Source organism: Protobothrops mucrosquamatus, unplaced genomic scaffold, assembly GCF_001527695.2.
Source record: "Protobothrops mucrosquamatus isolate PMUCROS unplaced genomic scaffold, P.Mucros_1.0 scaffold199, whole genome shotgun sequence".
Taxonomy (NCBI): Eukaryota; Metazoa; Chordata; class Lepidosauria; order Squamata; family Viperidae; genus Protobothrops; species Protobothrops mucrosquamatus.
In genome coordinates, this window is record NW_015386555.1 from 127,095 (window position 1) to 142,842 (window position 15,748).

At 40.0% G+C, this 15,748-nt stretch overlaps 1 protein-coding gene across 1 annotated transcript in view; it reads left to right on the top strand.

Moving 5' to 3' along the window:
* The first annotated feature begins 8,227 nt into the window (after positions 1–8,227).
* Positions 8,228–15,748, top strand: part of TNKS (tankyrase) — an 87,776-nt gene continuing 80,255 nt past the window's right edge. Inside the window, exons 1-2 of the mRNA XM_015813837.2 lie at positions 8,228–8,777; positions 13,047–13,271. Of these exons, the coding sequence (XP_015669323.2) occupies positions 8,228–8,777; positions 13,047–13,271 (775 nt within the window). The remainder of the gene's footprint in view (positions 8,778–13,046; positions 13,272–15,748) is intronic.

The following is a 15,748-nucleotide window of genomic DNA, read 5'->3' on the forward strand; positions in this document are numbered from 1 at the left end:
AGATTAACACACTTGATTTGAGGTCACTGCTGAAAATGTCTTAGAAGCTGCAATCACAATTGCAACACTTTGGCGATTATGAGAGAGGAGTAAGTTTAGTACTGTTACCCCTATTTTTCTCTTGTGCCATCCAATGCCAAATAGAAAGCCAAGCAAAGAATATCTGAAAAACTTTATTGCCATGTCACAAACTGCATCCAGTTTTGGTCACCACAATGTAAAAAAGATGTTGAGACTCTAGAAAGAGTACAGAAAAGAGGAACAAAGGTGATTAGGGGACTGGAGGCTAAAACATATAAGGAATGGTTGCTGGAATTGGGTATGTCTAGTTTAACGAAGAGAAGGACGAGAGGGGACATGATAGCAGTGTTCCAATATCTCAGGGGCTGCCACAAAGAAGAGGGAGTCAAGCTATTCTCCAAAGCACCTGAAGGCAGGACAAGAAGCAACAAATGGAAACTGATCAAGGAGAGAAACAACATAGAACTAAGGAGGAACTTCCTGACAGAAAATTAACCAGTGGAACAACCTGCCTCCAGAAGCGGTGAATGCCCCAACACTGGAAGTTTTTAAGAAGAGATTGGACAGCCATTTGTCCGAAATGGTATCGGGTTTCCTGCCTGAGCAGGGGGTTGGACTAAATGACCTCCAAGATCTCTTCCAACTTTATTATTATTATTATTATTATTATTATTATTATTATTATTATTATTATTATTATTATTATTATTATTATTGTCGTCGTCGTCATCATCATCATCATCATCATCATCATCATCTTACTGGTAATAATTTGAAATTAGGTACCAATTAGCCAGAGAGTACCTGAGACTTGGCAAATTGAAAAGCTTGACAATGTGGCTTTTATATCATGAATTGAAGCAAGTTGCTAGCAGGATAAAGTAAGAGCCATAACAGTTGTTTGTTAAGGATCCAAGATTTGAATTCCACGAGCTGGTCCAAGTATCAAGTCTTGAGTCTGAATGCAAAGCCAGGAACAAGAGTGACAGTGGCAACCATCTGGAGTTGGAGAGTTGGGGCTGGAGATTGCACTTATATAGGCCAAGGATTGTGACCTGGATTGATTAGGGCTGTAGCTGTTCTCTCCTCTGAAGAAGATGAAGGGTTCTGTAACTGGAACAAAAAGAAATTGTTTAGCCTAACTATTGCTATCTCGCTTTTGTAATCAGCGTTTGCGTCAGGGACAAATTTCATGCAAGCATGAGAAACGTACATGGATGGGATGTACTGAAGGAGGGAATAAGGGAGTGTACAGGATTGATTGATGTCTTCGTTATGATGTAATGGCTCTGTTGTCTGATTTTCATTGGTTAACAAAGTTTATAAAGCAATGCTACTAACTAATGTGGCACTTCTGGACGTAACCCTGCCAGTGTCCCAGATTGTCTGCCACCCAGCCATCTTATTTGATCAAATAAAGAGCTGTCTAAGAAGCCTCCGCTTGGGTTATCTGATTAGATTGCTATGGTATCTCAAGTTCAAGTAAGGACCAGTGACGTTACAAAGACATGCTGATTGCCATTGCTGAACTCTTGGTAGCTGTGACCTCTGCTTGGATTAAGCACCCTGCCAGAATTTGGCCCCTCATTATCAGAATGGAGTTTTGTCTCATATCCATTGCCTGTTGAAATTGCTATAACTGTCTTATTGCCGGCTGGCTGTTCAGTCTGAAGTCTGCCTCTTCAGCCTCTGACTGAAGCATTCAAATGACATACACTTCTTTGATTGCCTTATCTTCTGGGTTTATTCAAGGTGTTGGTTATCACCTGTCTTTGCGCCTGATATTTATCATCTGTTCCACCCAGTTCCAGCTTGGCTGATATGTGCATCCTGATAGGTACTGTTGACAATTCCTATCTTCATGGCTTGAAAAAATGTGATTCCCCGTGTTATGGAGAACTTTGCTTGCTGAGGTCCAAGTCTTCTTATATTTCTCATTTTTTAAATAAGGGTTTAAAAACAACATTGTTCAACCATCTTTTGGTAGATAGTTCACTGATAGCTTTATCCTTTATAGTTTGCATGTTTGTGTATTATCCCAAGTCCTTCAAAGTGAACAGGTACTGTATATTGCTACAGAGACACAAATATATGTACTTGTGAACATGGATCTAGTGTTTTCGGTAGTGAAGAAAGCAAACCTAGCAAAGAAAATGGAGATTTCACCCTTTTCCTTCCTGTTCTTTGACATGACTAGAGTCAAATCCAGTTTATCTCTTTGTCTAATGCTAATAAACCCAAACTGACTCTCTCCCTGACCCCGGATAAAGCCTCCTGAAATCCCATCTAAACCAAAGAATAGAAGTCTCCTTGCCAGCTCACAGTACAGCTCGGCAGCAGTTCTTTACAAGAAAGAGAAAGCCCAACATTTATTTATATTGCAGTAAAGTGCCTGCTTTGTGAGAAAGGGAATTCTGAACAACAGTTGTTGTAATAAACATGGTTCTTCTCCTCAGTGTTGTGTTCCTTCTTCAGACTGAATTCACATCATTTCTTAGACTAAATAATTTGGAGGCAACTTCCAGAAAACTGTACCACAGGAGATAGATTAAGAATAAAAACAAATTTAGGAAAACTTTCAAAATCTTCCTACACATTATGCAGTAAACGTTTACTGCTTTTCATACTCATGCAATTTCTATTGCCAGCGTATCAGTATAGTCTGCATTTTCTAGTAAATTATTATGAATTACTATTACTCGGATGTACTAGGTTGAAGAGGTTGAAGAAGACAAACACACCTGCCATTGGGAGTACAGATAACACAAGCCATTGATACCTTGCAATTTCTGGAGTGATATTCAGTGAACTGAAATGATATTCAGCGAGTATTTTATCTAGCAAGGAAAAAATAGCATGGGCACAAGAACAGGTCAAGCCACCTTCCCATGAAATTCTGGATTCAGAGGGATGGGTGGGTGAGAAATCACTCCAGCAGTGGGAATGCATCATCATATGGAAAATCCTAAATCAGGAGAGTAAAGAACAGCTGCCTTGTGTGATTCAGGGAAATAAATTAGAACATATTTGGGAAGATCACTGCTTTAATAAAATATTTCTTATTCTATAGGTCAGTGGTGACGAACCTATGGCACTAGTGCCAGAGGCGGCACTTGGAGCCTTCTCTGTGGGCACGCATGCTGTTGCCCCAGCCCCGCCTCCCCCCATAGCCCCTCCTCACCAGCAGCCCTCCCGGAGAAGAATCATCCCCGGATGCGGCCCGTGCAGAGCTGCACAGCCAAGCACATGGCAGCTGGGCAGCAGATGCTGCTGCGGGGTGCGGGTGGAGGGTGTGGCCACCATGGCGCTGCAGGGCCGCCTGGGCGATCTGTGGCGTGCTGTGGATGGCCTTGAGGGTGGGCGGGTGAGGGAGCAGGGCGGGAGCGGGCGGGAGGAGTGGGGGCGGGCCGGTTTTTGGGCACTCGGTCTCTAAAAGGTTTGCCATCACTGCTATAGGTTTAGTACCTTCCTTTACATTTTAATGGAGAGTGTGAGATAGGGTTCAAAAAGAGCTCATTGCTTATGAGTAGTCAGTGGAGGTAAATTGAAACAAATTTCAAAAAGTGCAACATAACGCAGAGGAGGTACAGTGCAAATATTGCTATAGACTAAGTACTGTATAGTTTCAATGATTAATATCTGTAGGTTTTTTCATATTGCTATCATAACTTTGTTCTTTTCCTGGTAAGGATCTATACCAGTGAGTTGAGGTAACTCTCCAAAATACAAATGTAGGCACTTGACCTGTTTTAGAACATGACCAAGAAGAGGAACCACTAAACAGAGCAGGAAATGCTAGAAAGTCTATTAGCATAAATGCTGCAGGCTCTTTTTGAGTGAAGATTTTTTAATTTAAATTTCAATCAATTAATGTACAAAGGTGTAATTTATGATTCTTTTGTTCCTCTTCATCTGTTTGATTTTTTTTTAAAGAAATCAGTGAAAAATCAATCTCTTCCTGTCCATTCACCCTTATGGAATATAATAATCACAGGTATTTTTTTTCTCATTTCCTTGGTATTCCATCCATTTTCTAATGAATTTCACAATCTGATTTTTCCTGAAAACTTTCACTAGCCAGTGTTTTTTTTATTTCTTACTCAGTTTCACAATAGCAATCTTCCTGGTTTGATATCCACAGCTTATGCAAGGAAAGTATATATTCTCCTATCATTGTTCCCCGAATATAACTGATAGTATTATAGCTTTGAAACAACAGAGTGTGGAAACTGTAGTTCTACAACAGATCAGTTACAAATGGGGTTGGGAGAAATTGATTGTTGAAGTGCAGCAGTATCAGAAGAACATATGTTCTGTGACCTCTTGAAGAAAAGGCAGAACGTAAATCTAACAAATATATTTGGAATCTGAACAGTGTGTTCCAGAAATTAAACAGCCATTTGCTTTGTCAAATGCACACTCTGCCCTGTTCCCAGTTAACTATGAACCTTCCTATAATTACCACCCTGAACTTATTTTTGTCTTGTTTTTTCTTGTTTATTTGAAAGCATGGTAGAGCAAACTAGAATACTTTTTCTCCCTTCAATAACACTTTGAAGTGTTTCCTTTACTGATTTTTCCTTTGCCACACTGTAGTTCCCAGCTACTGAGACACAAGTAAACTCTTGCTTAAGATCTATTTTAATCTAAGCTAGAGAAGCTATATAAGCACCCTTATTAGTGAACAAGATTTAAATCCTTTTATTCAAGGGGTACTTATTTTCACTGTCTTTATAAATAAGTGGAATTGTGGTGGGGAGGGGAATGCTGCAAAATAATAACATAGTTCATGATGCAAACTTTGGCCTTGTGTTGTAACAACTTACAGTATGTGAATACATTAGGAGCAGAGCTTGCATCATAACATCGTGACATGTTTGTAATTTTGGCAAGTTCATGACTAGCTGTGAATGCCTCTGCCTATAAAAAACTTGCCTAGCTTGATTTTCCCCAGTATTAAGCATAGTGCTTAATTTTGTTCTCCACATCTCCATCCTCAGAATTCTCTTCCTCCCTCTTCAGGTTTTGTGAAATATGCCCTTGCTATCTTTTCATCATTACAGTTTGCAGGGTTTTTAAAAATCGTATCAGTAAGAATGGTCCTTTTATAGCAGGATGGGCTTCTTGTCATTGTTGTTTGATTTTGCTCTTGCAAAATTATGAAATATATACAACATAAATGTACTGAAAACATGGATGGAGCATATTAACCGTTTATTAGTGCATGTATATCTGTGAGCAGCAGAATGCAAGCTCATCTGTTGGCCAGCTGAAAGGAGAACTGATTGGCTGCTTGGTTTTAGCATCTGGAGGTCAGCAGGACTGGAAACATCAGGGAGTTGTCTACATACTGGTTGTATAGGATTGGCATACACCTTACAATTAATTGCACCTTCAATTAAAGTATCTGGGACGGATGTTACATCTTCTATTGGGAAGTAGACAAAGAGTTTCTTTGAAAACCCTGATCCAAAGATTTGCCAAAAAAAACAAAGATCAAAATCCAACATGGATGGGTCTATATCAGTGGTTCTCAACCTTTTTAATGCCGCGACCCCAACCGGTCGTAAGTCGAGGACTAAACCGGTCGTAAGTCGAGGACTAAACCGGTCGTAAGTTGAGGACTACCCAACCGGTCCTAAGCCGAGGACTTTCCCTGCCCGGGAGCGCCGCGCATGCGTGGTTCTGCCCCCTGCGCCGGCCGAGGCGTAGCTGCCAAGCGGCAGAGACGGAGCAGGCCGACCACCAGCTGGCCCAGCCCAAGGGAGGTAAGGCACCCGCCAGAAAAGGGGGAAAAAATGGCGGACAAAAAAAATGGCGGACAGCCTTGCTTGGCGACCCCCATGAAATGGTCGATCAACCCCAAATGGGGTCCCGACCCACAGGTTGAGAACCACTGGTCTATATAATTCTTAGGAGTCAAGATAAATTCAAAAGTAATTTTATTTTGTTCTAAGTTTTTCAAAAATTTCTACTTATGTTAGGTCTGGGAAGCATAGTCTACAATTACTGTAATTCTAATTACTAGAAGACTGGTTAATGTAATTCTAATTACTAGAAGACTGATTAGCAGATAGGCACACTGCTGCTTGATTCCAGCAATAACTACACCTTTAATTCCTAAATTATTTTTTTTCAGAGACAATAATCCCTTCTCACAAATACAGATTTAAAAAGAAATGAATTAGGAGTTAAAAAACCAAAGTTCAGGAACAAATATTTCTTATAAACAAAAGTAGAGAAAAAGAAATTGTGTGTTTTTGTCCTGCATTTCAACTGTTAGAATGCCTTAAAGATAAGTTCTTTTTAAAAAGTTATTTCCATGTACTTTCTGTAACTGCCCTCTTCTGGACAACCATGGTGATGGACCCCGAGTTACATATTTTTACAGGGAAACTAGACAAATTTGTAGAGGATTTAGCTATTGGCCTCTACTACCGTAGTTTTGATGATTATTTATTAAACTGATGTGAAACATATCTGATCCAATTTGAATTAATTCAATTTAGAAAATTGTGTTGATTTAATCCAAATGTTGGCTTCAAAGAACCAGATCAGTTCAGTTTATATGACTGATGTGATTTGAAAAATGGAGGGGTTGCAGATATGCAAATTGTCAAATAGATTGAGAAAGTTGGTTTGGAAAACTGATTTTAAGAGAAACAGTTTAGCAACTCTGTCACTGATAACACCTTGGATGGACTGAGAAATTGAAAAGAATCTTAGGAGGCAATGATAAATTACTTGGGTACTGTTGCCAAGAAAACTGCATGGATGTGTAAATGAAATCATTAGGAACCAGAATAACAAGAAGCATACCAGAAAAACAGTTTTAAGGCTGCCACAGTAGAAAAAGAGGTATCATCCTCTTGCCCTTATTTGTGAAGTTCCTTAATTTATTTGGTTAGTCAGGGAAGGACACCGTATGTTGGATTAAATAGGCCTTTGTTCTAATTCTGCAGGATTTTTTTAATATGTTTCTAAATCCTACAGTGATATTTAATAGCAGAAAAGACTTAAGAATACAGGTGAATAATCTTATTTCAAAAATGCAGCAAGTTTGCCACCTTGTGGTTATTTCAGTAATTTACAATCGTGACAAGGTCTCTCTCATTTACTTAGGAGTAACTACAACTAAACACCATTTATTTCTTAATAAGGCACGCAGTCTGTAAGATATTTTAAGGCGTTTTTCTAGACAAAAAATATTTCAGACAGTTTTCTTCCCTAGTCTCTTTTGAGTCCTCTTAAGACTAAGGTACTATCTGCCCAAATACTGAACCAATTGTGAATGCCTCATAGTTTGAGATGTAACATTTCACTGTAGCAATTATATAAGCAGACTTCGAGGTTTTAGTAAAGGCAAACGCTTTTTCTTTAGACATGAGAATGGATTCTTTAAACATATTTTAAATGAATTTATTAAATAATAAAACACTGTCAAACCGTGCCTGTAGCACTGAAGATGCTAAATCTAATTGCCATGACACTTTTGAGATACAATAAACCTTCTTGCCTGGCCTCAAAATCCACAATTTTTTGTAGTTTGGGATTATTTTCCTCAATGAACCAATAAACAAGTGTAGTGTTTTGAACTCCTTTGTTCAACTGGTTTTTTTTTCTAAATCTAGTTTTAGGACTTGGGCGGAGAACAGATCACGTTTTCAGTCATATTTATGCAGAAATATTGAAAATTCAAAAGGGGTTACAAAACAAACACCATTGTAAGATCTGGTTCTACACATTAGAACTATGACTAGGGAAAGAAAAACCCTGAAGAAAGCAACGGCAAACTATTCTCTTCAAAACTACATGGAGGACGCCATGAAAAAAACCAGGAACGCTGCCCAATACAAGAGTTCGCTCATGCCCAACTCCTCATCCAGCAAACCAGGGGTAGTCAACCTTGACTCTTTTATGACTCGTGGACTTCAACTCCCAGAATTCCTGAGCCAGCTAAGCTGGCTCAGGAATTCTGGGAGTTGAAGTCCACGAGTCATAAAAGAGCCAAGGTTGACTACCCCTGCAGCAAACAAACACCCGACGGTCTAGGGAAGGAGTTCCGCTCGTCTTCCCTCATCTCACTGCCTTTACGTCACTTCCCTCCCCGCCGTCCCATGATTGGCTCCACGAAGCCGGATGCGAGGGCGGGCAATCCCTCCCCGTTGCCGCAGTGACAGGACCCGAGCGCTCTTCGAGCGGGGAAATGGCGGCGGCATCGTCGTCGCGTCGCTCGCAGCCGCATCATCATCACCCCCCTCACCCTCCAAGTCATCACTCCGTCCAGACGCCCGTCTCTCCGCCTCGCAGCCCCAGCCTTTCTCCCACCGGAGCTTCCCCTCAGCAGCGGCCCACTCTGGCCGGACTCGAGGGCGAGGCTCCTGCCAGCGGCGGCCGGGAAGGGCCGGCGGTAACGGAGAGGCCTTTTTCCCCAGAGAGCGCCGGCGAAAGCTCCGGGCCTCCGCCGCCGCCAGGCTCCGGGGCTAGCAGCGCCGCCAGCAGCAGTAGCAGCTCCGGGTCTTCGTCGTCCTCGTCTTCCTCTGCTGCCTCCAGCCCGGCTGCTCCTGACAGCCCCGACCCACCCCCTCCGCCGTCGCAGCCGCTCCCTCCGTCGGTGGGCAGCGGCGCTTTTCGGGAGCTGCTCGAGGCCTGCCGCAATGGGGACGTAACCCGGGTCAGGCGCCTGGTGGATGCTACCAACGTCAACGCCAAAGACATGGCCGGGCGGAAATCCACCCCTTTGCACTTCGCGGCAGGTGAGAGAGTCCAGGGGGAGCTCAAAAGGTAGTACCAGGCCCGCCGTTTGGTGCGATACTTTGCCACCGCTGACCCTTCCGCTGAGGTGAAGAAATAGTTACTCGCAGGTGCAAGTCCTCTGGGGCGAATGGCCCCGACTCCCACTTGACACAAGAAAGGGGGTGGTAGTAATTTATTTATTTTATTTATTTATTTATTAAATTTATATACCGCCCTATCTCCCTTGCGGGACTCAGGGCGGTGAACAGGCGATACTAAAAACCACGGTAATAAATAGTTTGTTTTAAAATCGAATTAAATAACGGGCCTGTTCTAAAAACACACCCGTAAAAAACCCCCCACTGAAACACAATCCAAACTACGCCAGGCCGGCCGCACGGAATAGATGGGCCTTCAGGGCTCGGCGAAAAAGGCGCAGGTCCGCAACTGTACGTAGGTCGGGGGGTAGGTCATTCCAGAGGGCAGGAGCTGCCACAGAGAAGGCTCTCCCCCTGGGGGTCGCCAGCCGGCATTGTCTGGCCGATGGCACNTGGTAGGAGGCGGTCTTGCAAATACCTAGGTCCATTGCCATGGAGCGCTTTAAAAGTTGTTACTAACACCTTGAAGCGCACCCGGAAGGCCACCGGCAGCCAGTGCAGCTCGCGCAGGAGAGGTGTTACATGGGAGCATCTAGAGGCCCCCAAAATCCCCCGCGCAGCCGCATTCTGAACTAGCTGGAGCCTCCGGGTGGACCTCAAGGGGAGCCCCATGTAGAGAGCATTGCAATAGTCCAGGCGGGAAACAACGAGGGCTTGAGTGACTGTGCGTAGGGCGTCCCGATCCAGAAAGGGCTTCAGGCTTTCCATCTCCTGCATGGAGCAAGGAAGACCCTTGCACACAAGGCAGCAGAATTACTAGGTTCCCTGTGTAGGGACATCCTCTGCTCTGTCTGAGCTGCAGGATGAAGGAGGGCTTGCCCTGCTCAGACTGCCTCTTGTACTGTCCAGTGAAGAATGTGGTTGAGTTCATGTCAGGAGGTTGTGCCTGCCTTCTTCGGCTTGCCTTTTCAGTCTTTCTGGGGGCTCAGGAAAGAGAACAGATAAATCAGGGATAAATCAGTAAAAGAATGTATCTGTTCCTTGAAGGAGCAACTGCAGTGCCTGTCGTTTCTTTCTTAGCAACACAGTGGGAAAGATTATGCTGTGAGAGCAAAGTAGGGTTGCACATTGTATTAAACCATAACATGGTTAATTGGTTAGATTTTTGGCTTAGTCCACGATGTGAATCCAGCCATTGTGTTAATATGGCGAATGAACCAAGAAAAGTATGAGAGTTTGGCCCAGAAATGCTGCCTAGAGAATGCTCATTTCTGTATAGGATCACTTGGTGAGGAAATTTATAGTTCCTAATGATGACAATAAGGAGTTCTTGGAAAAGGATTCTCTATTTAACTTGGAATCATTCCTGGAGAGGTGAACAGTCCTGTATCCCTTACTACTGCATTCATTTAAAGAATAAAGGATGTTGAGCATCTTAGGATCTTAATCCCAGTTTAGTGATAGTTGTTTCTAAGGCTCACTCTTTACATTGTGTTTTTCAGCCTATGGCTTTCATAACATGTACAGTAATGTGAACGTATAATTAAGCAGAAGATGCATTGACAGAAATTTTTATAAGGTATCTCAATAAAGGCTGTGTGGGATAGAGTTTCGTGAATTAGACTTGCTAAAATCAATTGCATATAAAAATATCCCGTTGAGTGGTCTCTGTGGTATGAAGTAACAGAGAAATAAATTTGTTTGCAATTTCATATTCCAAGAAAAAAATGGCAAAAATAGTGGGAAAGCATAAAGAATTTGAAAGTGTGATTCTTGGAATAATTTTACTTAAACAATTATTTATGGAATTGAATGGTTGATTTGAAGAGCAAGCTCAGAGACTGGATGATTACATAACTGGCATTTTTAGTTTTGTTATTTAAAATGCGAGGAACAATGATGCACAGAAATAATGGCTTTCTCCTTTCAGAAGCACTGTTTATAATTACAGCAAATGTTTTAAAGTTTCCATAAGAGGGATTTAAAGGATAAATCACATGCTTTTCCCCCAAATAGTTTAATAGACTTTTCCCCCAAAACTGCTATTTCCAGTATTCTCTTGGGAAGGCATGTTGGTCAGTATGAAACAAATATAGAGTTATTTCCATAACCACATTTGGTACATAGCTGAAAAAACCCGCCCATTTCTTTCTCTGTATGGACCAAAAATATGAAAAACAGATGTTTTAAGTTTGAAAGCAGACGATCCAAAACCAGCTGTTCTCCCTTTACTGGTAAAACTCCACTTTTTTTAAAATTGCACTTTCCTGAGATCCATAAGATAAAATGAGGTACAGATATTTAAAATTATTCCTATCATCTCCCTTCCTTCCTGTTATCCTAAATATTTCTGATTGTCAGCATTTTAAAGTAACAGAAAAATTTTGTGGAGTTTCTAGTATTTATTCCAGTAATGTAGTGTAATTTGCCCATCAATAGATATGTTATCCTGAATATGTAGGTGTGCATAGATACATTAAAAGAAAAAGTTTGATGTAGTGATTAATGCATCAGGATAAAAATTGGGAGATTTAATTCTAGTCCTGCTTTAAGCACAAAGCCAGCTGGGTGTTCTTGGGAAAATCACTTTCCTCCAACCCTAGGAAGGAAGCAATGGCAGACCACTTCCAAAACATCTTTCTGAGAAAATTGCAGGTACTTACTTGTCCAGGCAGTCATTAGGAGTCAAAAACTGACTTGGAAGGCATAAACACATAATAAATACATTGGAAATGATGCTCTCAGTTTGTATGTAATATAGATTAGGTCTCACCTGCAATAATCTATATGAAATTCCACCCAATCTGTGGAAAATAGTTATAGGTTCAGTAATAGGGCATTGATGTGCAAATTGTTTTCTGAAACTAGTCAGGGGTGCTATTTTATTAAAAATTACTTTAGAGCAGGCATGTCAAACTGCCGGCCCATGGGCCGGATGCATCACGCCAAAACCACGCCCACCCCATTGCCGGCAATGGGGAAAACGTCATGATACATAGTGCGACATCACGTGACATTGCGAGTTTGACATGCCTGCTTTAGAGGAATAAATAATATTAGTTTCAGGAGTGACGTGACTTAGGTTGGATTCATAATACCAAGCAGTGAAGTGGTGTTTTTGACTTCGATGTGTGAAATAGTGTGAAACGCAGTTTGTTTTAGGATTACACTGTAATTCTAACCCATGATATCAGAACCTTTAATCCACAGAGATGTAGGAATAAGCAGCTGAAGGAATAAAATAAACCGGAAATTGGTCAAGGAAACAATCTTTTTTTTAAATTATTTTAATTTACATAAGCTATTAGTAGAAAACCCAAACATTCATGAAGCACAGAAAATGTAACTTTCACTATTCAAAAGAAATAAAAAAATTTTTTTTACTCCAATTCCAAATTTCTGTTCATTTTTATATGTCTACTTGATGGTACACTTTTATTTGTTTCTGAATCAGTATAAGGTATATATACTTATTTTCCCAGTTTTTCCAAATAATTCATTTTGCTACTTGCCATAGTCTCAAGCTACTTCTGTCAACAATGTCCGCTGTGACAACTTTTTTCAAAGTTGCTTTAATATTTCAGTAAAAATGGTCTCTGATGGGACACTTAAATGTACACAAACATTTTTTTAATTTCAGTTTATACTTGTCTTCCTACTAATAAAGTATTCATAGCAATTAACAGCGACAGCCAAAGAGCTGAAATTTAACTAAAATAAATATATATATATTCTGCTCAAAGAATTTGGCAGTAAAAGTTTTGCACTCTTTCCTTGAAAATGGAGAGTGAGATGGAAGTGCATTATTCCCTTCCTACTACCCCATAGAAGTTTTTTTCTGATCATTCAGGGAGCTTGAAAGAAACTGTCCAAATCCAAGGAAGTGGATTATTTTTTTTGAAATTATAAGGAATACTATGTTTTAATTATAAATATTTTATGCAGCTGATGAAAATATTTTCTAAAAAGTATAAATGATTTATCTGTTGTACATAGTACACATATAATATCTAGCTGGACCTCAGGATGCATAATTCAGCAAAATAGAGCTATACTATTTGCAGCGTATTAGCAGCAGAGTAATTATACATGCGGTAAAATTTTATTTTAGACAGTTACACTCCTGCATGCCATATACAGTGATAATATTTATGCATGCCATATTGCATTAATTCAACTTCTTTTCACTAGGTTTTGGAAGAAAGGACGTTGTGGAACACTTGTTACAGACAGGAGCTAATGTCCATGCTCGTGATGATGGTGGACTGATACCTCTTCACAATGCCTGTTCCTTTGGTCACGCTGAGGTAGTTAGCCTCTTGCTGTGTCAAGGAGCAGAACCAAATGCCAGAGACAACTGGAACTATACCCCTCTTCATGAAGCTGCAATCAAAGGCAAGATAGATGTGTGTATTGGTAAGTGCATCTTTCTTCAAAACACCTTGACTTTTTTATGTTAAAAAATTGTAAGTATCAAAGCCAAAGCACATTTAGAAAATCCATTGAGCAGTCTGTACAAATCTTCTAAGTGCATTTTATAGTTCATAATCCATGGTTCTTACTGCGTAATACAAAAAATATAAATAGAATTAAACTTAATCAGCTAAAACAATGAATACATTCAGCAGTGCCAATTTCAGTTTAAATATAAAATGCTACCATCTGTGGATTGAAAAATCTTAATATTTGATTCATAGAATATTTGGGATTAATGTACAACTTTTCTAAATGTAAGATAAGAGATAACTGTCTACCCTTATTATATGTAAAATTTACTTTCTACAATGTTTCCAGCAGGTTTTGCAGCTATGATGCTGAATTACCATCATCATAAAGCAGAAAGCAATGTGCATAGATAATGGTGTAAGAGTATATTTGATTACAATTTAACCTCTGTATCATTTAGGTTTTGATATTAAACATATTTGTCCTTTCCTTTATTGATTATTAAATTCTCGACTTGACAGTGTTATTCCAAAGCAACCAGGAACCTTCTAAAACTAATTAGTACAATAAGTAAGTTTAATTGTAATTACAGGTCATAACATATAAAACATACAACAACACCAACAATATAATAATAATAATAATAATAATAATAATAATAATAATAATAGTAATAGTAATAGTAATAATAATAATAATAATTACTATTACTATTACTATTACTACTATTTAAAAACGGCTGAATGACAGATTAAATAGATGGAACACCAAAGCTTTACATGGACAGCATTTGAAAAACATTGAAGGAAAATGTGATAACAACTTGACATGGGCATGGCTTAAGATGGGAACCATCAAGAAAGAAACAGAAGGCTTAATACTGGCTGCTCAAGAACAAGCACTACAGACTAATGCCATGAAAGCGAAGATACAAAAATCCACTGACAGTCCAAATTGCCGACTTTGCAATGACAGAGTTGAAACTGTTTCACATCTAATCTGTGAGTGCAGCAAAATCGTGCAAACTGATTACAAAGCTAGACATGACCGAGTTGCTAAATTAATCCACTGGGATTGTGTAAAAACACCGACTTGCCTGTGTCCGAAAAGTCGTGGAAACATAGGGTGGAAAAAGTTGTTGAGAATGAGAGGGTGAAGATCTTGTGGGACTTTCGAATAGAGACAGATTGCCGTTTGGAACACAACACGTCAGATATCGCAGTTCTAGAGAACTGAAGCGTACAGCTGATTGATATCACTGTACCAGAAGATGCCAGAGTCGAATAAAAAGAACTGGAAAAAATTACGGAATATCGCAACCTGGCCATCGAAACTGCGCGATTATGGATGAAACATGTAACAGTGAACCCATTGTCATCGGGGCACTGGAACTATGTCCAAAAACTTTGCAAAATACATCAAGAAACGGCAGCTTCCTGAAATAACTCCAGCAATGTTACAAAAAACTGCGCTACTCGGAACATCTTATATTTTAAGGAGGTACCTGGTTGACACCTAGGATGCTGGTAGCAACCCGTGTCAATCATTAGCACCAGCCAGTTTGAATGTTCAGTTGACTGAGGTTCATGTCTAATGAATAAATAATAATAATAATAATAATAATAATAATCATCATCATCATCATCTATACATGACTGAGTTGCTAAATTAATCCACTGGGCATTGTGTAAAAAATATGACTTGCCTGTGTCCGAAAAGTCATGGGAACATAGGGTGGAAAATGTTGTTGAGAATGAGAGGTGAAGATCTTGTGGGACTTTCGAATACAGACAGATCGCCATTTGGAACACAATACGCCGGATATCACAGTTGTAGAGAACCGAAGTGTACAGCTGATTGATATCACTGTACCAGGAGATGCCAGAGTCGAAGAAAAAGAACTGGAAAAAATTACAAAATATCGCGACCTCGCCATCGAAACTGCGCGATTATGGATGAAATGTGTAACAGTGGTACCCATTGTCATCAGGGCACTGGGAACTATGTCCAAAAACTTTGCAAAATACATCAAGAAACTGCAGCTTTCTGCAATAACTCCAGCAATGTTACAAAAAACTGCGCTACTCGGAACATCTTATATTTTAAGGAGATACCTGGTTGATTAATAATAATAATAATAATAATAATAATAATAATAATAATAATAATAATAATAATAATAATAATAAAAAAGTTGGAAGGGACCTTGGAGTTCATCAAGTCCAACCCTCTACTCAGGCAGGAAACCCTATACCATTTCAGACAAATGGCTGATCAGTCTCTTCTTAAAATCTTCCAGTATTGGAGCATTCACCACTTCTGGAGGCAGGTTATTCCACTGGTTAATTCTTCTAACTGTCAGGAAGTTTCTCCTAAGTTCTAGGTTGCTTCTCTCCTTGATTAGTTTCCATCTGTTGCTTCTTGTCCTGCCTTCAGGCGCTTTGGAG